Source organism: Carassius auratus, unplaced genomic scaffold (assembly GCF_003368295.1).
Source record: "Carassius auratus strain Wakin unplaced genomic scaffold, ASM336829v1 scaf_tig00018938, whole genome shotgun sequence".
Lineage (NCBI taxonomy): Eukaryota > Metazoa > Chordata > Actinopteri > Cypriniformes > Cyprinidae > Carassius > Carassius auratus.
Genome location: NW_020524914.1, coordinates 74,300 through 99,595, shown reverse-complemented (window position 1 = coordinate 99,595; position 25,296 = coordinate 74,300). Strand labels below are relative to the sequence as shown.

The window sequence follows — 25,296 nt, the reverse complement described above, 5'->3', positions numbered from 1 at the left end:
ATATATTGGGCTTGTGGATCATGTGGGTACTAGGGTACTGCTTGCTGTGTGTGGATGACCATGGCGGTCAGCTACCACCGAAGACCAGTTTTGACCAAGGAAAAACCCCGGTGTATATGTTCCAGCTACACCAGTTGAAAGAATGTTTTTTAGACATACTGTGTTCAACTCTACAAAACTGTTGCCCTGAAGACTTTTTGTTCCTAGGTGGTGATTTCAATTGTACTGAGCATAATTTAGATTTGGCTTCACATAAACGTTTTATTCATATTAAGTGATAATGAGAGACAGTACACTTGGGTTCACACATGTGATAATGTTATGTCATGAGTTAGACTGGACAGATTTTACAGTTTTAATCACCATCTCAGTATTTTCAATAAATGTTATATAACACCAGTAAGTTTTACAGATCACAGTATGGTGCACTGTAAGCTTATTTTAAGCTCAATAAAACCAAAAAGCAAATTTTGGCATTTTAACACTAATTTGTTTTAATGAATCATTTAAGTATTTCTGGGAAATGCATAGAACAAAGAAGTCTTAGTTTCATTCATTGCAACAGTGGTGGGATGTTGGTAAGATAAAAATAAGACAATTTACTCAACTGTATACTCACAACGTTACTAAGGAGTTGACTCGTTCTTTAGAGTTTTTGGAAAGAGAGATTATTGAATTTCTACATTTTACTCAATCTACAGGTGAGATTAATTTTTTAAAAGAAAGATTAAAGAAGAAAGCTTAGTTAGCTGATCTACTGGGGAATAAAGTACAGGGGGCTTTGGTCCGTTCACGCTTTCAAAGCGTTGACCAGATGGATGCAGCATCCCAATACATTTTTAAATCTGAAAAAAAAAGAATGGGCAGAAACGGTTTATTCATGGATTGTGATCCGAAGATGGAGTGTTATTGATATTCGGGGAAGGGCAGTACAGTTGTATCAAAATCTGTATATGAGTGAGCTCAAGTCAGATTGTTGGTGGACAACATTTTCCTTGACAGCCTACCAAATGTTTCAGAGGAGGTAAAACACACAAGGTTTATGTATTATGTGTATTTGTAATGTGTATCTTTGTTTTTGTTTTGTTTGTTTTTTAATAACAAAGATTAATTTATGACAGAGATTTTTATCCTATCCCATATTGGCCTAAATATCCATACTTTTTCATATTCTGTTACCTTAATGTAACGAGTTTTGTCTTTATTATTGGGATACTAGTTTGACTGTGATGCTCAAACAGCTTGCAAAATAGAAAAAACCAACATGACAAACATGATCATGAAAAAAACACCCCACTTTCCCGGTCCGTGATGGTGCCCTCATAATCAGCATTTCGCCCCTGCCCCTCCAGAGGTCTGTGCACACCACTGTGTCTGCAGATGTCGACAGACAGGGGGACTTGCCCAGCCTTATTTATCTGAACCAGAATAAAGAGACGATGAACTAAGAGAGATGTTTCTCCGTCAGAACGCCGGCTCATGCTTCAGCAGCATCACACACATGCGTCCTTGTACTGACAAGGAAGAGAAGAAATAGTTGAATGAAGTAATTATTTTTGTTTTCTTGCACACAAAAAGTATTCTTGTAGCTTCATAAAATGACAGTTGAACCACTGATGTCACATGGACTGTTTTAACAATGTTATACTGCATTTCTTGGCTCTGAACCTGGTGGTTACCTTCCGGTCTATGAAGGATTTCAACAGAAATATCTTAGTTTGTGTTCAAAAGATGAACGAAGGCCGTACTGGTTTAGAACAACATGAGGATGAGTAATTAATGACAGAGTTATCATTTTGGGGTGAACGATATCTTTAAAAATGTATGAATTCCCTTGCATTAGACACAACATGTCCAACCAAGAGGTAACAAATGATGTTCAAGCTTTTTTAGATCTAACTTCTGTTTTCTGAGACATTTTTTCACTCATTTTTAAGTTTTTTTTGTTTGTCAGTTCAGCTCAGGTTTAAAGACCTTTAGAAATTAGCACAAAAAGAAGTTCCATTAATGCTCAACTATCAGAAAGACTCTGTAATTATTACACATCACATTTATTATCATGTTTTATGTTGTGAAATGTTTTTGCTATATTTCGTTAGATTAAAGGCCACTTGTTGTGATATACTTCAGATATGAATATGTTGTATTATCATGTTCACATTGTGAACACTGAAAGCACTGCGGTCACCTGCAGCAGTTTTCTTTTCTGCTTCACTTTAACTGAACTGAGTTTGGTTCATTTAAATATACTTCATGTGAAAACACTCTAAGTGTCTAAATTATTTTTTGGGCCGCTGTAAAGTCAAAATTAAGTTGATGGTAGCAGCATCAAACAGGAAGTGAGTGCATCTCAAACACTTGGACCTCATTTGTTCAGGAGTTTTGTGGCTTGTCTAGTTTCAGTGAATAATCAGTGAAGAGAAAGATTAACCATTTTACTGCATGTAACCTGTTCACTAGTGTCTTAATCAGGGACGTGCACAGAAATTTTGAGGGGCAGTTGCTCTGACCTAAAAAAAGGGCACTCACACCCCCCCCCCCACACACACACACACAAAACTCACGGGCTATATGAAGGACTGAGAATAACAAGGTCTTTATTAAAATATATATACACAAAGTAAAACACTGAAATACAGCACTCAATCACCTTAACTACTACTAATAATAACATAGAAAAACATGACTTGAGTCATGAAAATCCCTACAACAAGACATTTCTGTCAGATTGTCAGGGAGCTTAATCTGAGAAAAGAACATGACAAATAAAAAGAAAACTTTAAATACAGCATTATTTTTTTAGTGTGTGTGTGTGCCGTGGGTGTGTGCATGAGTGAGTGTGCATGGGTGAGAAAGAGAGAGACGGCTTTACTTTAGTCAAGCAATAATTTTCTATACAGAATTCACACCCTATACAAATTCCACACCTGTACAATTTTCACACCCTATACTAAATTTACCCTATACAATAGCCTACTCATCTGGAATGAAGGAGCAAACATTCAGTGTAAGAGTAAAAAATGACATAACATTATTTAATATTTATACTACGGGGCCGTTGAATGCTTGAATCTGATTGGCTGACAAACGTTCTGAGGCGTGACATTATTTTCTGGGAAAAGCATGGCGAACGTAGTTCCAGGCAGCTCTCTTGACCGCATTACAGTTCCATATCACTTCGCATAGTAAAACTGTAATAACGGAAAATACAGGACTAACAAAAACAACAACATGACAGACGATTTTCCAAAAGTACACATGATATTTCTCACTAGCGAGGTAATAACAGCGCTGTTTAGAGACGCTGCTGCAGTCTAATTCACACAAGCTCTCTCTCTGTGTGTGTGTCTCTGTCTCTCTCGCTCTCTTTCTAATAACTTAATTAATAACTGCATTATAATACTATCAACGGCTCAAGCCTCCATTACCAGCTTTAAAATGACATTGTGAAACCAGCAAAAGAAGCGTTGGATGAGATGCGGAAGAAATAGTCCTACCCACAATAGCGATTAAGTACAAAAACCGAACGAATCCCTTTAAATATATCATCTGATCGATGTATTGAGGTGTGGTAACCGTGGTATAAGCGGAATAATTGACTCCGCTTCGAGTCGTGACCGAATCACCACCTCAGGTGTGCATTATTTTTCTAATAATTCAACGGCCCGTCGTCAATTATTCCTTACTTGAATCACAGCTTAAATAGTGTTTTGACATCGACAACCCAAGTGCATTTTACCTCAAACTTGCGTCTAGTTAACTTTCTAAAGTAGCAATCGCTTCTCGGGTCGACATTAACACACTGACAAAATTATATTCAGAATTAAAAATATTTTTATACCACTTTTTAATGTGTGATTGTGTAATGGTTTTCACAAGATACCAACCTTTCGCGAACTTGCTTCCAACACTTGTTCTCATGGAGACGCGGTGTGCACGGAGGGGAGGGCTGTGCGCGCGCGAGTAACGTTATGTGAGAGAGACGCGTGAGTGAGGGACGCAGGGAAATGAAATGCAGCCATGGCCGCGGGAAGTGGGGGTGCTGGGGGTGCTGCAGCACCCTCTAGTGACGAGAGGGAGATAAAAAAAAAATGTAGGCCTATTAAAATATTTTGCACAATTTATAAATTCCTTATGAATATTTTAGAAAATGATTTTGACACACGTAGGCCATTACGTATATTTTGGATTTTAATTTCATATTTTGAGGCCTAATCAACACAGGTTCGGAATTTACGTTGTCAACGTCAGGCAGGCAGGTTTGGTCGCCGAGTAACGAGGTTTCCCGCTCGTTCCATGCAGAATACATCCATCTTTATATAATACAGCGCACCTCGACATTTGTACACCTGTAACCAGGGCACCCCGCCTGCATGTAGCTCAGGTAAGAGCATGGTGCTGCCGCGCTTGTAACATTTATTTTTTTGGCAACAAGTGTGGGATCAGCTTTGACTAGCCAAGCAATTGTATGTAGTACACTATAGTATTTTTGTAAGGTGGTGGGGATGGAGATGGAGAGTATTTCGTTCGTGTGTTCTTTGCGTAATGGTTGTGGAGAACTGTTAAATAACGTTTAAATAGTCGGAGATTATTTCCTTGTGGTTTGTGTAAAAAGGTTGGAGATGGAGACAGAAAGCTTTATACTGTGCATGTGTTCTTTGCGTAATGGATGTGGAGAACTGTTCAATAAACAAATTGCTTAAATAGTCAGAGATTATTTCCTTGTGGTGTGCGTAAAAAGATTTTGGAGTTAATAGAGTTGCGTGTGACATAAACGTGACATAAACGTGCAGTGACTCAAGGCAGCTGACCAAATCGATTGCATTGTTTTAGCTTTATTGTGAAGTTTGATTAATATTATATTTTGTTGTAATATTATTTGTTGTATCTTAATATGTTGCAAGTATGTATAGGCTATCTGAAATTGTAATGAAAGTAATTATTTCGTTTTCTTTCGATTATTAAACTATTATTTCTGATTCTGCTTCTGCTTCAGATTAATAATGCATTGCGCATATCTGAGAACTGATGTCTGTGTGTTTCAGACCCTGGCTGGCTGTGCACTGAAGTGTATATGACAATAAAGTAGTAAATCTCAATGTATTTATTTTTAATAAATGTGATATTCATGTGATATTGATTAACTACATAAAGTGTTTCTAACCCCCATATCTTGAATTTTGTGATCATTCTCATGCATTTATAAATGCATTTGAATACACCGAATAATGCAGTGAAAGAACGCACTCAAAATGCACACAGGCCACGCGCACTACTATTATGACTCAAATGATTCGCGAACCTGCTACGAACTCCCGAACTGATTCAAATGATTCGCGATCCCCAAACTGACTCAAATGATTCGCGATCCCGAATTAACTCAAATGATTCATGCTCCGAACTCCCGAACTGACTCAAATGATTCGCGAACCCGCTTCAAACTCCCGAACTGATATAGGTTTTTTGTCAAAAAAAGAAAAAAAAAATTCATAGCACCCCCTGTTCAAAATTACTTCCCACGGCCCTGAATGCAGCTGAACGTTTGCTCTATGAAAGACATTGACAAAGACGAAAACTAAGGACATTTAATCTATAATTTTATTTTATTTTAGTTAGTTTTGCCAAACACACATTACAGTTTTGGTTAGTTATCGTTTTTTTGTAATGCCTCGTTTTTATTTTTATTTCAGTTAACACAATTTTTTTTCCCAACTAGTTTTCGTTTTTTCGTTCGTTTTCGTTTACGATTATGAACTTACTATTACTTTTCCGACAACGTTGAGTCGTCTCACCCGACAACCGTGACAATCTCCTTCTAGGGCCGCTCATGCAAGCTCAGCTCAGCTGCCGGTCGCGTGCAGCGCTGCAGCCACGTAAAGAGAGTTTGCCCTTCCCCTACCGACTTTCACTTTCGGAAGGGTGCCCGAATATGGAAGTGAATGAGGCTTTGCGATTTTTTTTTTATCTAGGCCTACGTGAAATTCTGCATCCATTGTACGATTTTTTTCATTTATTTTTTTTTCCACCTCGGAAGAGCAACGTGAGTTGAGAAGGGGCATATGGGCAGTTGCCCGGGCAACCTGAGCAACCCCCCTGTGCACGTCCCTGGTCTTAATACAAAAGTGATTTTATTTTGGACACCATTTACAAGAGGTAGTCTGTGATTTTATTGCTGTTCGTATCCACATCTCTGAGTTTACAAGATGAAAAAGACTTAAAATTAAGTGTTTAAATCCTTTCTGACCACTGAAATCACAAATATTCAAGATGGGTTATAGACGTCCGCATGAGAAACAATTATCATCTGAATCTGTCTATAGTTACTGGGATGAAAATTGCATGATTCTACATTTGATATATTTTCAACAGCATCTTTCATGTTTTACAAAAAGTGAGCAAATAAACAGGTGAAGTAAACAGAGGAAACAATACAAAATTAATTTGGGCATGTATAGTTAATCAAACAGAAAAACAAAAATACAAAGACAGAAAAACAATTATAAAAACACAACACACAATGAAAAGCTAAACAGACAGCGTTACAGAAACAGACGTCTCATTGGTTGATGAGAATATGCTCATGTGTTGTATGTTGTGAATCTCAGAGGTTGAAAGTGCTTCTCTGGGCAGCAGTGAATCATCAGTGAATCGACTCTCGTATCGGTTCATGAGTCCTGTGACGTCATTGTGTGTGTTGATGTTAAATGATGGAGAATCTCCAGCATCAGTTCTCACGATGAGCTTTAAAACACAGAAAAACACTTTCAGTTCAAACTCTAGACATGTTTCAGTGATCTGCATTGTGTTGAATGAATGGAAATGCTTCTTATCTGTGTTTCTTCTGTTTTTAGTGCTGATGTCCTTCATCCACGCTGGACTCACTCAAGGTACTGTGCTGTACATTTAACAAATCTAAATAGTTTTCTAGTTCTTTGATGTTTATTTGCCCACAATGCAGTGTTTATCTCATGAGGAGGTTTTGAGTTCATAACAGTGATTGATACAATGATAATGTAGATGATCAATATTTACTCATATGTGTATTAATACAGAGAGCCCAAAAGCTGTATTGAAGGTGATTCCAGATGAGCGTGTGTTCAGAGGAGAGAGAGTCACTCTCACATGTGACATACAGGGAGCAGGAGACATTCAGTGGAGATACAGCTGGTTTAGAAATGGAAAACCTCTAAACAGAACAACAGCAGAGATCAGTTTCACAGCTGATGTGTCTGACAGTGCTGAATACAGCTGTAGAGGAGAGAGATCAGACTCACAGAGATCATCAAACATCAGTTCTGCTGTTACACTGACTGTATCAGGTGAGTGATCAGATTCACATCTGTTTAATCATCATTTAACATCAATAGTTTTTGCTCCAGGGTGAATAAGTTTAGGAATATAGCCCCGTCTGATTTAAATGAACTGTAAATGTATGTAGAAAATTATTTGCTGAAATAATTACATTAACAGCAACTCTGAAATAACAGAACACAGTATATCTATCAGTCAGATGCATGTTTTTACTGTAACCCTGTGCTTTTTCTTTCGTAAAAAAATAATAATAGAATAATCATGTATATACAGTACCGACCAAAAGTTTGGAAACATTACTATTTTTAATGTTTTTGAAAGAAGTTTCTTCTGCTCATCAAGCCTGCATTTATTTGATAAAAAATACAGAAAAAACTGTAATATTGTGATAATATTGTAATATTGTAATATTTATTTCTATCGGCCAGTGATGATTCTGTTGCTATAGTAACAAACTCAATTTCATGATCATCGTGCTCTTATTTTAGTTGTTCAGCAAACAATTTCATATAATTTAACAGTGTTAAGTTATAACAGCAGTTGTCTCACAGCCACTGCGGTCAAATATTGAGATAAACTTTATAATAAAGATAAAGATAGACTTATCATCTATTTTTATTAAATTAATATATTAAATTGCTGTCTTCTTCGATACCCATTTTGTGACGATACTGAGCTGATTCTTTTCAATCAACTGGAATGATTCGGGACATTCTACATTTAATGCTTTAAAACTGTGTTTTTAAAAGACCAAACTCATAAACACATTAATAATAAAGCATTCTATTCACAGACAAACAGATAATCCAGAATAAGAACAAAATGTGTTGAATTACCTGTTAAGCGTTTTCCTCCGATAGAAAACCATTAGACTCAAAGGAAAATGCTTAACATGCCGTAATGCATTAAAACATGTTTTATAAAGACCAAACTCAGTAAACATTTTTAATAAAACATTCTATTTACAGACAAACAGTTTATGGGAGGAAAATGCTTAATGTGTAATTAAACGCATTGAGTTCATTCTGGGCTCATATCTGCTTGAGGTGTACATTACTTACTTCTTTCAGACAAATTCAATCGGAGTTATATTAAAATTTTGTCCTGGCTCTTGTCAGCTCTATCACTGTAGAGGACAGGTGTTTCTGTTCAACAGTCCAAAACACGTCAAATAAAACGTGAACACCTGTAATAAAACGTGTCTCACACGGCTCCAGGGGAGAATAAAGGCCTCCTCCATACGTTCTTTATTATTAATTGTTATTATCAAGCCTTCCACATACGACAGTCAGCAGAAGTGAGAGAAAGATATATATCTATCACAGAGCTAATATATGCTGGCTTTTTCTTGAATATGCTCGTGTGTCATGTTCGCTTGTTTGTTCATCTGTGATCGTATTATTATTCTCTTCAGCTTTGATAAAGACACTTATTTCCACACCATAGCAGTCTGGAGCGTCTAAACCTCCTGCACTCTCTGATTCAAGCGTCAGCTCCCAAAGTGTGTCCTTAAAGTAAGAAAATATGTTTAATACAGCAGATAATAATACAGCCATAATCATTGCCTGAGTTGTGTATGTGAGGGGTGGAGCTAACAAAACATGAGAGAGTCTCTTTGATTTGATTTGGTTTTAGTGATAGGAGTCCTCTTGACTAACCCTAACTTTTTACAGATTTACATCCTGATTTTAGTTTTAAAACACTTTGTGAAGATTAATCCTCACTATGATTTTTATTTTTCAGCAGGACATTTAATTTGCAAAATGAAGGCAAAATTATATTTTTTAAAAATCACATTTTAAATGATTATTTATTGTTTTTAATACAATCACTATCTACAAGTACAATCCTTTTAAACGGTACAACGTGTGCTTTTGTGAAGTGATTAGAAAATAGGAAATTAGTTTGAAATGGTCAAACCTGTTACTGTCATCCCTGTTACTTTTCAGGGTAACAGGTTTTGACATTTGGGTAACAGAGATGACAGTGTAATGTGGAGTTTGTTTCATGTTTTCATGTCTTTATTTTGGAATTTAGTCATGGTCCTTGTTCTGTCATGTGACCGTTCTGTACAAATGCGTGGCGTGCCCATAAAGCAGAGAAAGACGCTTTTTGTAAGCTTAATGTATCGTGACACCTTAATTCCACAAACAGACGTGCAGCAAAATGCGGGCGGCAACAGGCTTGACCGGGTGTTCACAGACGGCGGTTCAACTGACCACGGTCTTACACTCGCGGAGCACAGTCAATGCAATAAATAATAATACCTGCAGACTTCAGGTCGAAGACCAACTAAAATATAAGCACTGTGAACCAAAGTGATATAAATATTTTAGCGTTTGAGGCTCTGGAAAACAGTGAATTAACGAGGGAAAAACTCGTGGTGTCGTATTACATTCGCGAAGCACAGTCAAATTGGGCAAAAAATCGCAACATTATTCATTTATCGTTACAAAAAAAAAAAAAAAAAAAAAAACTCACCTTCCTCGTATTCTTAGTGTTTCTCGACACAAATTCGTGTAAGGTCTCCAGGCAGCTGCATTAACTCAAAATGGCGATGGCTTCTCTCTGTATTTCGTGCTCTCCGTGTATCTCCCCTCCCCCAACATATATAACTCACAGACACGAGTTAAATGAACTTTTACAAGCCAGACGAAACTCAGAAGTCAAGACAACACATTACTTTACGTTTACATTTTCAATAACTTATAAACTTAAGTTTAGTATCCAAAACTTAAAATGACAATTTAATTTAAAGAGGAAAAGTAAGTTCATATAACTTATTTGGGCTATGATGTTTTACAGTATATGAGTTAAAACTATCACATAGCTCTAATTAAACTATAGTATCTAATAAGGCTTGTGTCGGTAACAGGGTTGACAAAAATACCAAAACATGAGGTAGAAAAATATTAATAAAATAATAAATGACAGACAATGTCTTGTAATTTTAAGGGTGTCTTAATTTCATGGATATTAAAAAAAGAAGTGGATTAAATTTACTCAATTTCTTTTTAATTATTATTATTCCAAGTGGAAAAGTGACTGGTTTCATGAATGACTTGTTTAATTAAGGATGAATCTAAACTCCGCAGAGCTGCATCTCCTGGTTAAAATGAGCTGAATATAATTAACAGATCCAGCATCCGTCACTAAAGAGAAGTCTGTCGTTTCACTGGATGTGTGCATGGATCAAATGTTCACTTCTGTGAAACATTTACACAGTTTGAGGGAAAGAGGTGTTTGAGTCACTATGTTTTCTGTCTTTCTTCACAGATTCATCCAGATCTTCACTGACTGTGACTCCAGAAAGTCCTGTATTCACTGGAGAGACAGTCAATCTGAAGTGTGTGATTGAAACTTACAGTTACAGTGACTGGAGATGGAGAATTGACCAAACATATAATTGGAGATATGAGTGGTATAAAGACCCAGACAGTGTAATATCACAGACGTCTGATCGTTACACTGTAAACAGAGACACTCTCACTATCAGAGGAGTAACTACATCTGATCAGGGTCGGTACTGGTGTAGAGGACCGAGCTCTGCTGTTTATCTCTCAGTGAAAGGTGAGTGTCTTCTGCACTACATGTATGATCACACATCCAATCAAAAGATTCTCATTCTCAGATGTTACATTAACACCAATCATAAATATGATTGTTACACTTCATTTGAGAGTTTGTATATATCTCTTTTAACTTATTAAAGAGCTGTTCACTCAGGAGCTGTTCTTGTGTTCACAACAGATGCAACAATGAACTGGTGACAGGAATCTCAAAATGTATTTTAAATCTGAAGTATGAAGCGTCATCTTAAAAACACAACACTCATGACACTATAAGAACACAACAGCTAAAGACTTGTGTGTGTGATGTGTGTCTGATGTGTGTGAGCACAGAGCTGAACTAGGGATGTAGTTCAAGTTCAAGTCTTTATTTTGCCAGAACGACCCACATCGCCTGGAATTCATTTTGGTGAATTGGCTCACACAAGACAGTACAACCTAACATATGATACAATAAAAACATGAAATCTAAAAAAAAAACAAAAAAAAAAAAACCAAATACTTAAATTACTGCTAATAATTAGTAATAAAGCTAATCAGACAAAGTGCTAGTGCATTTAGTAACCCTAAGAAGAAGGAGGGCACAGCTGTGTCTGTAAAAGGAAAGTAGATAGAGATTGTTGTTGTGAGTTGAGAGCCCTCACAGCCTGCGGGTAAGTACTATTAGAAAAACGGGTGTAATGAATCCTTGAGTATTTTCAGACCAGTTTTGAGTAGACGGATGTTATAAATGTCACAAATCCTAGGGAGGTCCAACCCAATTATTCTTGACGCAGTGCTAACTACCCTGTTCAATGCAGACTTATCCTCTGCCGAGCAGCTACCCCACCATACAGTGATGGAGAAAGTGAGAATGCTCTCTATCACAGCCCTGTAAAAGTGGAGCATTCCAGCCTTGGACACTAAGTTGTCTCAAAAAGAAAAGTCTCTGCTGAGCTTTTTTAACAATATGTAAATGTAAATGTTAAATCATTTCTATGATCAATTAATCTTTAACCTTAATGCTGCAAAATGTGTCTATTGCAGCGGTGCAGTCACTGGTATGAAATGATGTGCAAAACTCACTCAAAAAAAAAAAAAAAAAGGAAGAAAATGCTAGTAGCAGGATTATAAAATGAATAGATGTGATTTTTTATCATTTGATTAAATGAAGAGCGTGCACCATACATTTAAGATCACTTTACTGAATGATGAAGTGCTTCTTTAAATAGTTTCCTGTCGCTCGTTGTTGTATTTTAAAACACAATTGGGTAACACTTTAGAATACTGTTTCTTACTTACTACATAACTAATAAGGAATTATTGAAGAACTAACAGGTGATTATTAATTAACACTTAACTCACTACTGTTAACTACTAAGAAAGATGTGTTAATTAATCAGTATGTAATATAATTTTATGATTATATTAAGTAACAGTTAGCTAATCAGTAACTAATGAATTCTGTCATACCTCCTGAAGAACTACTATTGATTATCTACTAGTTAGGGTTCAAGAAAAATAACTATGAAGTAACTACTAATGAACAGTTTTACACAATTACATTGAATTGTGACCCTTTCATATAAATGTTATTAGCAATAGTAGTAGTAGTATGAAAGTGCAATATTGATAAATGCAATACATTTTATACAGGTTTTGTCTATGTAGTGAATTGTTTTGTGAGTGTGTTTTGTAAGAAATCAGCTTCCAATAGGAACCCCACCACGACTTCAGTGCCTTGCGATAATTACCTTAGTTTTTATATTTTATATACAGTACTGTATGTGTGCCTCATCAGCATATACCACATTATCATTAATTCAATTCCTTTATGTAAGGCAAAGCCTGATGAAAAGTGAAAATACAGGTATCCAATTTGTAATTAATAAAGAATTATAAAATAATTTTGCAGGACTTATTTTGAACCTGAAACATTAGGCCTATTCTAAAGTGAAAACTTAGGGAACCCATTAGTAATTAATAAAGAATTATCAGATAATTTTGCAGGACTTACTTAGAACCTGAAACAGAATTCTAAAGTGAACCTTTTAGTAAATAATAATAAACTACATCAGTTTGACTAAAATCTGTCTATTTCAGATGAGAACATTTGTTAATACAGCATATTTTATTCCATTTTAACATGTACACTGCCAACATTATAACTAATTTAACAAACATTTCATGATCAAAAATTAAACATTTACAAGCGAAACAAAATCCATATTTCATTTCCATTATAGGCTAATAATTGGGCTGTAACAAAGTTGCTACCGTAGTAGTACTTCATACTTGTCCTTTTACTCAAGTAATTTGGAAAATAAACAAGCCTACTTATAATTTTACTGGAGTAATATTTTATTGGGGTATCTGTACTTTTACTCAAGTACTTGATTTGTGGGACACAGCCTGGTTATTATAGTGATTATTTGCTTATAACTAACTGTTCAGTAGTAGTTATTTCATAGTTATTTTTCTTGAACCCTAACTAGTAGATAATTAATAGTCGTTCTTCAGGAGGTATGACAGAATACATTAGTTATTGATTAGCTAACTGTTACTTAACACAATCATAAAATTATATTACATACTGATTAATTAACACATCTTCCTTAGTAGTTAACAGTAGTGAGTTAAGTGTTAATGAATAATCACCTGTTAGTTCTTCAGTAATTCCTTATTAGTTATGTAGTAAGTAAGAAACAGTATTCTAAAGTGTTACCTCATTTACAGTGCATTAGATCGTGACAGTGTGTGCGCATGCGGGCGAGGACGGAGTTAGCTTTGGTTTGGCTGGATTTGGAGGTTATTGCTCACATCCCATTCGGCACAAATCCAAATGTTTCCATACTTGCAATGTATTTGAAAGTTAAACTGTTATTTATAATGTAAACTACTAGTCTTGTACTTTACACGCTTTCGCATATAGACAGAAAATATCATCCTCTTTAGACTGCAATATAAGTTTGAATAGCTAGAATGTGTGAGGTGCAGCACAATTGAACAGCTAAGGCAAAAAATAAAAAATAAGACCTCCTTTTTGGAGTAAGATATAATTGTTTACCTTCATTTGTGCACTGAAAAAAAAAAAAAAAAGAAAGAAAAAAAGAAGATTTGTAAAATGTTGTAAAATAAAGCACACAAACAGAATGTGTGTTGTCATCCTTTCCTTTCCTGTGAACTTGTTTATGGAGCACCACAACACACTTCTGTTTAAATCTGTTATCTTAATCAAGTCAGATATATTTAATCGTTTCATCGTTTCATATTTTCATTTATATACATCGCTGAAATAATACTCAGTTACAAGTAAAAGTACAAAGTCAAATACTACTCCTACTAGGTGTTTGAGTCACTATGTTTTTGCTTTAAAATATCTGCGTGTTCCTGTGTATAGATTAGTGCAACTATAATATGCATAACATCACAAAAACGGCGGTAGACCAGGTACAGTTGGTACACTTTTTGCTTTTTCCTTAACCACACCAAAACCAGGGACAGAAAATAAGTGATTTTTCATATGACAGTTCCTTTACTTGTCTACTAATATATTAATAATTATTAACATCCACAAGTAGGTCATATTTGCCACAATAAGCTCATAAATACAAGAAGCTTTATTGTTCCTACTGTACCTACAGTATGTCTGCTACAGCTGGAACAGTCCCGAGTACAGACAAGACACCCATCCGTGATGCTGTAAAGCTGACTAACCAAGTCATTGCAAATGTACAATACCTTAAAAAAACTTAATTCAACAGTTTTTATTTCCATTCTGTATTTTATTAGATTGCATTGTTTAGTTAAAAATAGTTCATTTGTAAAACATTGTACAATAATGACAAGTAATGAAAGTAATTAACAGTTAAAAAGTTGAGTAGCAGTAGAAACAATTGTAAACAGCAATAATAAAACTGATCAAATGCAAACAAAATCCTAATAAACATAATAACACAATAAAATAATGCAACTAAACTGCATGTTCCTCAATATTATATTTGAAACATCGTGTCTTAACTGTACCCTGCTGACCACCTCGAACATTTCTCTAGATTGTATGATGACCATGCATGACACATGCAAGAAACATGTCAGTTTTTTAGAGAACAGATTAAGGTTTATGAAAATATAAGTTACCTTTAACAGTCATGCAAGGATGACAAGAAATTCAATGTGGAAGGTGTGGTGAAGTGAAAAACTTACCTTGGAAAAAAAAAAAAAAACTTTCGCCTCTATCTTCTGACTGGAGAAGCACATGTACTTCAAATTATCCAAGATTGAAGATGACGCTAATACACATGTGAAGCAAACATCACAGATCAGACTTGTTGTGCACAAGTTATTTAAGGTGTTTCAATTGTACCCCTGTACCAACTGTACTTGTTCTACCCTACAACTTACACTTTGAAACGTAAATAACACACACATTAAAAAACACGTAAAGCAGCACACTTACAGATAGTGATGCAGATACAGCAGATTGTCCTGACAAAGTGGGAACTCTTTTTTTGGTGAAACCAGTACTGTACTCCCTCATGACTCCCTCAAAACCTGACGCTACAGCAGCACTTCTTTATCCTCGTCTTTTCTGATGCACACAACCAAGTGTTTTAACCACGACCTCACCCCTCTCCACCCCCCAACCATTTCCATAGACATGACTTATTTTAATGATATTCTAATGAGCCGCTTAGTGACATCACAAACCCCAGAAAACAACGCTGTAGTCCAAACGAGCCGTTTGTTTTAGTTCTTGAAAAGGGATTAAAAAAATAAAATACCTCCCTTTGGAGTGGACTTTGAGATTTATAGCTTTGTAGATCTTTTTTATGCCCAAACATACACAACTACACACTGACTAAAATTCAAAAAGTGAAAAAGCGTAATAGGACCCCATTAATAATATCTGCTTGTTACATCTGACATCATGCTTCACCGCCTCTGGGTCTTTAAGCTCTGCCAGACACCTCCCAAAAAACACCAAACTGTGTATAAACACACTCATGACGTCATGTAATACTGAAAAATTATTACCCTAACCTTTATCTCCATACTGAAATCCCAGACAGTGACAGTGATTCAGTTAAAATATTACTGTCTGAGACACTGTGAGACTGTAGTATGTTAACGCTTGGCTTGAATATAGTGCTCATAAATGGCTGTTGAGATTGCAAGTATTCTTAAGTGAAATGAGTAAAGGCTTGGACCCAGAAACAGCCGTTCTTACGTCATACTTAACAGGATTCTCCCGAAGCGCTCAAACTGACTTCATCAGAGCAAGATCGACAGAAGATGATTTTTTTCTCAGTGTATTGACTTGCATGGGTCAGCTGTTCACCAAAAGACTACTGTGCACTAATAAAACATGTAGGGTTGTTTTTGATTTTATGATGTACAATAATTTTCAATACCATTGGCAAAACTACCACATACTGTATACTGCCATATTGATATTTTAATTTCTTTTATCCATCCATTTTTTTTTCAAGTCACTCAGTATTATTGGTGGGGCAGTGGCTCAGTGGTTCATGTAGGTTGTCTACAAACCAGAAGGTTGCTGGTTCAATCCCTGGCTCCACCTGACGAGGTGTCCTTGAGCAAGACACCTAACCCCAGCTGCTCCTGACGCGCTGGATGGAGCCTTGAAAGGCTGACACCGCAGTTGGTGTGTGAATGAGTGTGTGTGAGGCAACTTGTAAAGCGCTTTGGATGGCCATGTGGTCTGTTGAAAGCGCTATATAAATGCAGACAATTTACCATTTAAAGCTTTGAATTTTTTTTAATCCAAGTCTTCTATAAAAAGACACACTTACTCTCTATAATGAACAGATTTTTTTGCACATATCGATATATATATATATATATATATATATATATATATATATATATATATATATATATATATATATATATATATATATATATATATATATATATATAGATCAGTTACCTTTACAAAAATTTAATTTCCCAAAAAAGAAAAAAAAAAAAACAGTCAGTAATACAATTATATAACAAATGACCTTAATTCAGCTTGAGGTATACAAAATATGTCATCACTGAATTTTAATAAGCAGTGATTTGAGAGCCATATACAGTATGTTAGGCTTATGTGTTTAGACGAGTGAACATCAGATGGCTTTGAGCTAATGTCTGAATAATGAAGAAAATGTAAATTCACATCTGTAGAGTAGAACAGAGGAAGAGTTCAACACTAGTCAGCAATAAAAAAGATGAAATATTGGTTTGTCTTGTGTAATTTTTGTTTGTTAGTTTGGTTGAATTGGACCATTAAAGGTCAGCAGCAAATTAGTTAATGAAACTGAATTAAACAGATAAAGGATATTTGTATTTAACATTTAATTATTGCAGATTTGAGTCATCATATTCTGATTTGCTTTTAACAGTTTTTATTAATTTTGAGGAAAACAAAATCTGAATTTTTTTTTTTTTTTTTTGTGAGGTGAGTGATCGTGATGAATGAATGCATTTTCACATTTATTCTAGAACTAAAGTAACATCTTACTCCTGATTTCTCTCAACATGGAGACAGAAGAGCTTTCAATCAATACATGGGGGTGGGGGGGGGAGTAACTTAAAAAGTAATGCGTTACTTTACTAGTTAATTGAAAAAAGTAATCTGATTACGTAACAAGCGTTACTTGTAATGTGTTACCCCCAACACTGCTTATTAATGGTGACCGTAGCTTTCAATGTTCAAAAAGGACCTAAACACTGATTGTTTCAAGAAACAAGTGACCCATGTGTTATATTCCAGCTCTTCTACCTTTATACAATAGTTTTCTGAGAAACAGCCCAAAGTGTCTGAAGTATTGTAGTCCACATCATTCTTCTGTCAGAGCAGTCAGACAATATTATCCTGCATGGATTGATCTCTTATGAATTAAAGCTAAGACACAAAGCACCGTGCAGTGAGTTCTGAACATTTGCTGCTTAGCAACAAGCTGGTTTGTTTACATCAGCATGGGTCTGAAAATGATGTTTGATTGGTTCAGACTCAAGACATCGAGGATCTGCTCTGAATATTCACAGCTGGATTGAAGCGCTTTACAACAATATCAAACTTGTGCTGAGGAGAAGTAATGAGCAGAAAAATACTCAAAACTTTAGAAAGCACACAAATAAAGACATTTTTAGATGTTTAACTGCTATGTGGAGCATTGGGATCACTAGACGGGAGTTTAATGAACTCATTTTTGTGAAAACCTCATTCAACCAAAATTGACATTTCACTTGTTTTGTCTGAAGCTCGTAATTAATCTGTGTGTATTCAAACTCATTTTACCAGCACAGATCACATATATACAGAGAAATAAAGAGAAATATACAGCTGGAAGAAAGTGAATTGTTTCTCAATTTGACTTTATCTTTATGACAGTTACACTGAAGGTTTTCATTTATTTATTTATTTTATTTACTAACCAAACATTACATATTCATAAAAAAAAAAAAAAAAAAAAACAGGTTAAATATTATTAACCTTACTATATCTAAAGTTCTCAGAAAAACTTGCATGAAAACATTTAGTTAACAGAAGCAAAAAAATAAAAATAATAATAAAAAAACATACAGAGAGGCCATTACCATCATCAGTGTCACACAAACACAGGAACTCAGACGATCAGATCATGTTTCTGACTGAAAGAGCTCTGTCTTCTTTCTTCCCAGATTCCCCCAGATCTACACTGACTGTGACTCCAGACAGTCCTGTATTCACTGGAGAGACAGTCAATCTGAAGTGTGTGATTGAGACTGACAGTAACTGGAGACAGAGAAATGGACTGATATATGAATGGAGATATGACTGGACCAATTACAAGACATCTAAGTGGAGATATGAGTGGTATAAAGACACAGACAGTGTAATGTTACAGACGTCTGGTCGTTACACTGTAAACGGAGACACTCTCACTATCAGAGGAGTAAATACATCTGATCAGGGTCAGTACTGGTGTAGAGGACGGAGAGATCAGAGACCAAACTCATCAAGATCTTCTGTTAATCTCACTGTGACAGGTAAGATTAATATCATCGTCCCCTAAATGGTGTGTACAACTAATTTTTAGGGAAACAGTTTATATACACATAGAAAAATACATACAGTGAATTGGTGGGGTTTTGTAGAATGTGAGCCAAAATCATCACAATTAAAAGAGCCAAAGACTTAAACTACTTCTGTCTGTGTGCATTTAATTTATTTAATACATGAGTTTCACAATTTGAGTTGAATTACTGAAATAAACGAACTTCTAATTTATTGAGAAGCACCTGTAAACAGCAAAGTTAACAGAAGTAACACTCTTGTAGTTGATGGAAGCAGGGCTGGGGAGTAACAAAATACATGTAACGTATTTAAAATACAAAAAATGAGTTACTGTATTTCGTTATAATTACATTTTAAATAGGGGGTAATCAGATTACAGTTACATCTGAAAAGTATTTTAGATTTCCAGTTATTCATTTTAAATTGATGTCATTTATTAATATTTAAGTCACAGTTCTGGGATTTCAACCATTACTTGCAACTGCTGAAACAAAAAAACTGTGTGCAGCAGCTGTTCATTTAGCAACTCCTAGTGAGGATACATGGGGGGGTTAAACTCGCCGCATATTTATTTATTTATTGAATAATTGTCTTTTGTAAAAGGTAACATGCTAATTTGCCGTTCCTGTATTAGAAATACATTGTGACACTTTTATTGATTAAAAACTTAACATCAAATAACAGCATTAAAAACTCTCAAATATAGAAATTGAAAGTGCAATTATATTATCACTTAGCATGAAATAAGACTCAAATGTAGTAAAAAAAATAAAATAAAAAATTCAGATAATAATAATCTCAAATTGAGCTGTACCTATTTTTGTTAGGTATTTTAATAAGATAGATACCTAAAATACATTGTGCATACAGCTCAACTAACGTGATCGTTATAAAGGTGTTTGAACAACAAAACATCCACTTGCACATATTTGGCAATCGGAATATCAGATATATACTGCTATAGCAAATAAATTTGTGAAATTTTGAATAAAAAAGGAAATAAAAGCAGATCATCAATCATTCAGCGCTATTGTGGCTGCGGTGTGACAAGCATTGAAGACGCGTCTCCATGGGAACCATAAAGTGATACTACGATCAATAACTTACATTTAAACGTGTCTCTGTTTTGTTTTGAGAGTATGGTCAATAAATAAAGGAAATAAAAAGATGGGCACAAAACCTGTTTGTCGCGCCCCACTTGTCATGTCTCTATTCCCCAGCAGTGTTCACCCACACTTTGAGAAGTACTACGCTAACTTAACAGCTAACTTAGCAATAGGAGTACCTCTGTTTGGTCAAGATTTTTTATTTTTTTTTGGCTGGTGTCGACTAACAATGAAAATCATTGTCGGGCTGCCTTTCTAAGTAGTCGGTGCAGTGGGCGGGGGGTACATTACAGATTATTTAAAATATGATACTATCTTCGTTGCTGGCAAATGAAATTAATAAAGAAATGAACAAAAGTATTCATTCAGAATATTTCATATTTATTTTAATCTGAATGATGTGATGATATTGGGGGGGGGTATATTAGCTGGATCTGATTTTTGAGGGGGTCATGACCCCCGTAACCCCCCTGCAAATAATGGCACCGATCCATATGAATCATGCATGAAATAAAAGTTTATAAAGTCAAACAATAGCTTTATGAGCTTTACAGATGAACTTGAAGTCTTTATTTATTCGAAATGTTCAAGAATAGATAATAATAATGCAAGTTCATGATCCGATTCGTGGACAGATGATTCTTTTGAGTCAATCTTTTAAAATAATAATATCTTTTGATTAACAAAACCAGTGTGGGAACCAATTGTTCACAAACTGTACAGATCTGAGGTGCAGGGCTCGTAAAATCGCTAGCCCAACATCCTGGGGCTATTGTGTTTTCCAGTCGGGCTCCAAAATATATCCCCGCCCTGACTGACGGACTATCGTGAATAGTGATGAACAATTCCTAACGTGATTTGCTTCGTTCACTCGCTTGAAGGGGTGAAACTGATCGAAGTTGATCATTTGCGCTTCTTTCTAAGTCTTGTCGATTCAAGCGTTTTAAACCATTCGTGCGCATTCGGAGCTTGCACGCACTCATTCAAAACACCTGCTGAGAGCAGCGTTTCAGACAATGTGCTTACACTGAATTGATTCCTCTTTCGTGTATCCTTGCTTCTGAATGAAGACATACATAAAAAAAATCATCTCAAAATAATTGTCTCTGCAAGTATTCTCGTAAACACAGTCGGTTATGTCTTAAGTGAACGTACACAGTGGAGAAAGAAATAAAGGAGCAGCAGTCTTTAAATAACTGCTGTTCCATTAGTGACACCTGCTGTCAGAGAGTGAAATCAAGCGACGTTCACTTGCAGAACGCAAGCTTCTAGAGGCACATAGTCTGAAGTAACAAATTTAGGTAAATGTGCTTTATTATTTAACATTTTATTTCACAAAGAAATATGCAGCATTTTGTCTTTTGTCTAATAATAAAAGGACACATTTTCAATTATAATTTGTCTTAAATCTCATTTTGTAAATAAATAAATAAATTGTCAGAAAATTGTATGGTGTAATCTGTATTGTGAACTTTATCGCGTCATAAGTTAATTGAATCGTTACATCCAGATATGCTACTAGTTATTGCTGATAATTTTTTGGGCTTGTTAAATTAATTAATTTTGGGCTCCCAAAAACTGAAAAATGCCTGCCCGAATGGTATTACAAGGGAATTATAAATGTTGTGACCCCTGAGGTGTGTTTCCCGAAAGCATAGTTAATAACGACATTGCTTGTGGCCGTGGGAAACGAGCCCTGTCCATTTTGTCTCAGCGATTCTTTTGCGGCTCTTTTTCAGTAAAAGTTTGGTCCATTCGTTAAATAAATCTATTGTATAACTTGGACAACTGTGCCAGTTGTTTTGACTACTTTTATTATGTGTTTGGTGTATGTGGATTCGTTTTGAAGCTTGGAATACGGCATGAAACTGTATTTCATAATGTAATTGTATTCAAATCTAATTTATATTGATTGGAAGATTTAAATGACAAAACATTTTTTGTTGTTCATAGAAATTCTGTGGAAAATTTATGATCTTAAAAATGAAATGCAAAGAAAACACAAATCGTATGTGTCACGATCATCAGATGGAGTGCCCATTGACCTCAGTAGAGGGCAACTTCAGGACCGCCATTCAAACTCCATTTCCCATCCTGCCTCATTCCTGGGACTGATTGTGCACACACACACACACACACACACACACACACACACCTGCATCTGATTACACACCCATATAAGCAGCACACTCAAACCACCACACGGCGAAGTCTTGTTTGGTCCCGTCTTACATTTCCGAGTGTTTTCCCTGTGTTTGTGTTTCCGTGTCTGACCTTTGGATTGTGTATTTTGACTCTGATTCTCTGCTGCCTGCCCCGATCTCTGCTCGTTACTGTTTATGATTCTGGATATCCCTGACACACCTGACGTCATTCCTGATTTCTGCCTGTCTGACCATTCTGTTGAATAAATGCTGCAATTGGATCCGAACGTCTCTGACTCTCCTTCGTAACAGTATGGCTGGTAGATGTCGGAAAACATAAAAACAACACATCAAGATAACATGTTCCTTTGTGTTACAAAGCTTAAGTATTTCAATGTATTCTAAAGTATTTAGATTAAGTTCCTAAACCTGAGTAATCTAACGAAATACTTTACTGATTACTTTTAAAGCTTGTATTTTGTAATCTGTAGTGAAATACATTTTAAAAGTAACCTTCCCAGCCCTGATGGACATACATGAGTTGTTCAAAATCATCGACTGTCTTTAAAAAATAGACAACACTACTCTACTTTCTTCCACTATAGACAAGTGAAGCCAAAACTCAAACAAACTGTTTGGTCTTCACTTCACTTGATCTTTTTTCCACGACTGAAATGAAACGATGACAAGATTTTTTATTGTAGATTAAACTCTTATTTGTGTAAACGAGACACAAATTTGATTAACTATTTCATGAACCCTTTAAAAACAAAACAATTAATGTGACTTATGACAGCACCTGTTCATTAATGTCATGAGGTAATAAACAGAATAACCTTCTGATTTTGTTTTATCATACCTTAGTCCCAAAGTACCAGAGTTGTACTATACATTCATCTTTATGATCAACTAATATGGAATTTTAATGTTTGATTCCTAAACAATTTAATTTTATACATAAAATAAGATGTATAATACACAGTTACAGTGTTGAGTTGCATCTCTTTCATCTTTATCTTTGTCTGCTTTTATCTTCTCAGATTCCCCCAGATCTTCACTGACTGTGACTCCAGACAGTCCTGTATTCACTGGAGAGACAGTCACTCTGAAGTGTGTGATTGAGTCTCACAGTAACTGGAGATATGAGTGGTATAAAGACACAGACAGTGTAATGTTACAGACGTCTGATCGTTACACTGTAAACAGAGACACTCTCACTATCAGAGGAGTAATTACATCTGATCAGGGTCAGTACTGGTGTAGAGGACAGAGAGATCAGAGACCAAACTCATCACAGGACAGTAACCGAATACATCTGTCTGTTAATGGTGAGGAAATACTGTGATAAATACTTGCCTGTTTAAAATGACAATATACTCATAAAACATTGGGTTCCCTGAGAAAGTTTCTGAAAGTCTTCAGGAGTGTAATGTGTCTCAATAATGTGTTTGTGTCTCTGTTTGTCAGGTTCAGGTCAGATTTCTGTCTTCAGCATCCTCAGTTTTCTTCTGGCAGCTTGTCCGTATCTGCTGTCGACAGTCGTGCTGCTGTTCAAATGTTACAGAGCGAGAGGTAACACTTCTGTCTGATCCGTCTCTCTCCATCTCACTCACTTTTACCAATGATTCACATTCACTGACAGACAGCCCTTTACTCTTCGTCTTTATATCTGTTATAAATCAGTATTCACAACAGACGATGCTCATTCATAAGTGTGTGTGTGTGTGTGTGTGTGTGTGTCACAGTTACATCTACTGAAGACCAAAGCCAGTACGCTGTAACAGAAGAACAAACTTCAATCTGATTTCATCCATTCTTCAAACCGTGTGCAGAGTCTCAGGATGCAGGAGTCTCAGACTGAAGGAAACTCACAAGACTAACACACACACATTCACACTCTCACACACGCAGACAATAAGTGTTTCTGATTATCCTGGGGTCTTGTGTATACAACTTTACATAGATTTAACTCCTAAATGTTATTTATTATATGATTTCATATGATAAATTATTTTTATATTGTATTATAATAGTTTTATTTTTATATTATATCTAATATTTTTTTATATTATGTTATCATATGAGTTCATCCTAGATATCATCCTAAATTAGGAAACAAACACAATCAATAAAATCAATCCATTTTACTTCAGTTGATCAGTTCTTCTACAGACCCACGGATGAGAAATGTTCAAACTAATGGCATTTCAGCCCAGAGATGATTTATTCAGTTTTAACCTGATTGTCAATAAAAGCTGAGACAGAGACATCAATAATATCTGATTTATTAATATTTCATTGAATTTGAGGAACAGGTTCATTATGACACTTTAAGTGAACAGACCTCCAGAGATAAGACGGAGCAGACTTTGTCTCAGATAAAACTAACAACAGTAACGTGATGTCAAATTACATCTTCACATGTTTTTAATTGATGATGCTTTTTTATGTGCTTTTTTATTTATTTTTCATTAATAATAACCTTCTATATGTCTTCTGTCATCTGATTTGTATCATACTTTTTTAACAAATAAAAGGTCTTTACACATTTACTGGATTGAAATAACTTTACCTGTTTATCCAAACATAATTATATTTTATTTTCTCAGTAATTATTGTATTGTACTGCATTACATGTTTTGAAACCAAAGAGCTGTAATATAAACTATTAAATATCATCTTACTAAGACATTGAGAGACAGAGTGACTGATATTTATATCATTTTATGTAAGTTTCTGTTAGACTGTTATAAAGATCTCATTGTCTATTTATTAGCATTATTATTAGTACTTTATTTCACTGTATACAAATATATAGACTCTGTATGCTGTGTACTTCTGTTATGTATATTTGTGTTAAATGTTCATTTAAATGTTGCAATACTTTTTTTTTTTACCAAGCCAATAAAGCTTTGTGTTTTTTTTATTTTTTTATAACTGGTGTCTTTATTCACTGCTCTGGGCTGTGTAATTTATAATAAGAGAACAGTGAAAACATTTTAAAGAGAAAATTAAGTGTTGTCCTTTAAACCCTATGAAACTGGATCATATTCAATACATGAATTTCCATCGACCCTAAATTATCAAGACGAATAAAACTTTAAAAAAATCTCTACATG

At 35.2% G+C, this 25,296-nt stretch overlaps 1 protein-coding gene across 2 annotated transcripts in view; it reads left to right on the top strand.

Annotated features, from left to right (window-relative positions):
* LOC113076116 (B-cell receptor CD22-like) overlaps nt 1-24,996 on the top strand; it is a 37,809-nt gene extending 12,813 nt beyond the window's left edge. Inside the window, exons 2-8 of one of the 2 annotated variants that reach the window (XM_026248794.1) lie at nt 6,852-6,887; nt 7,053-7,319; nt 10,588-10,881; nt 18,552-18,899; nt 23,218-23,505; nt 23,645-23,749; nt 23,923-24,996. In XM_026248794.1, the coding sequence (XP_026104579.1) occupies nt 6,852-6,887; nt 7,053-7,319; nt 10,588-10,881; nt 18,552-18,899; nt 23,218-23,505; nt 23,645-23,749; nt 23,923-23,981 (1,397 nt within the window). In that variant the 3' untranslated portion in view covers nt 23,982-24,996. The remainder of the gene's footprint in view (nt 1-6,851; nt 6,888-7,052; nt 7,320-10,587; nt 10,882-18,551; nt 18,900-23,217; nt 23,506-23,644; nt 23,750-23,922) is intronic. The other variant, XM_026248795.1, reaches the window with a different exon arrangement.
* The last annotated feature ends 300 nt before the right edge of the window (nt 24,997-25,296 follow it).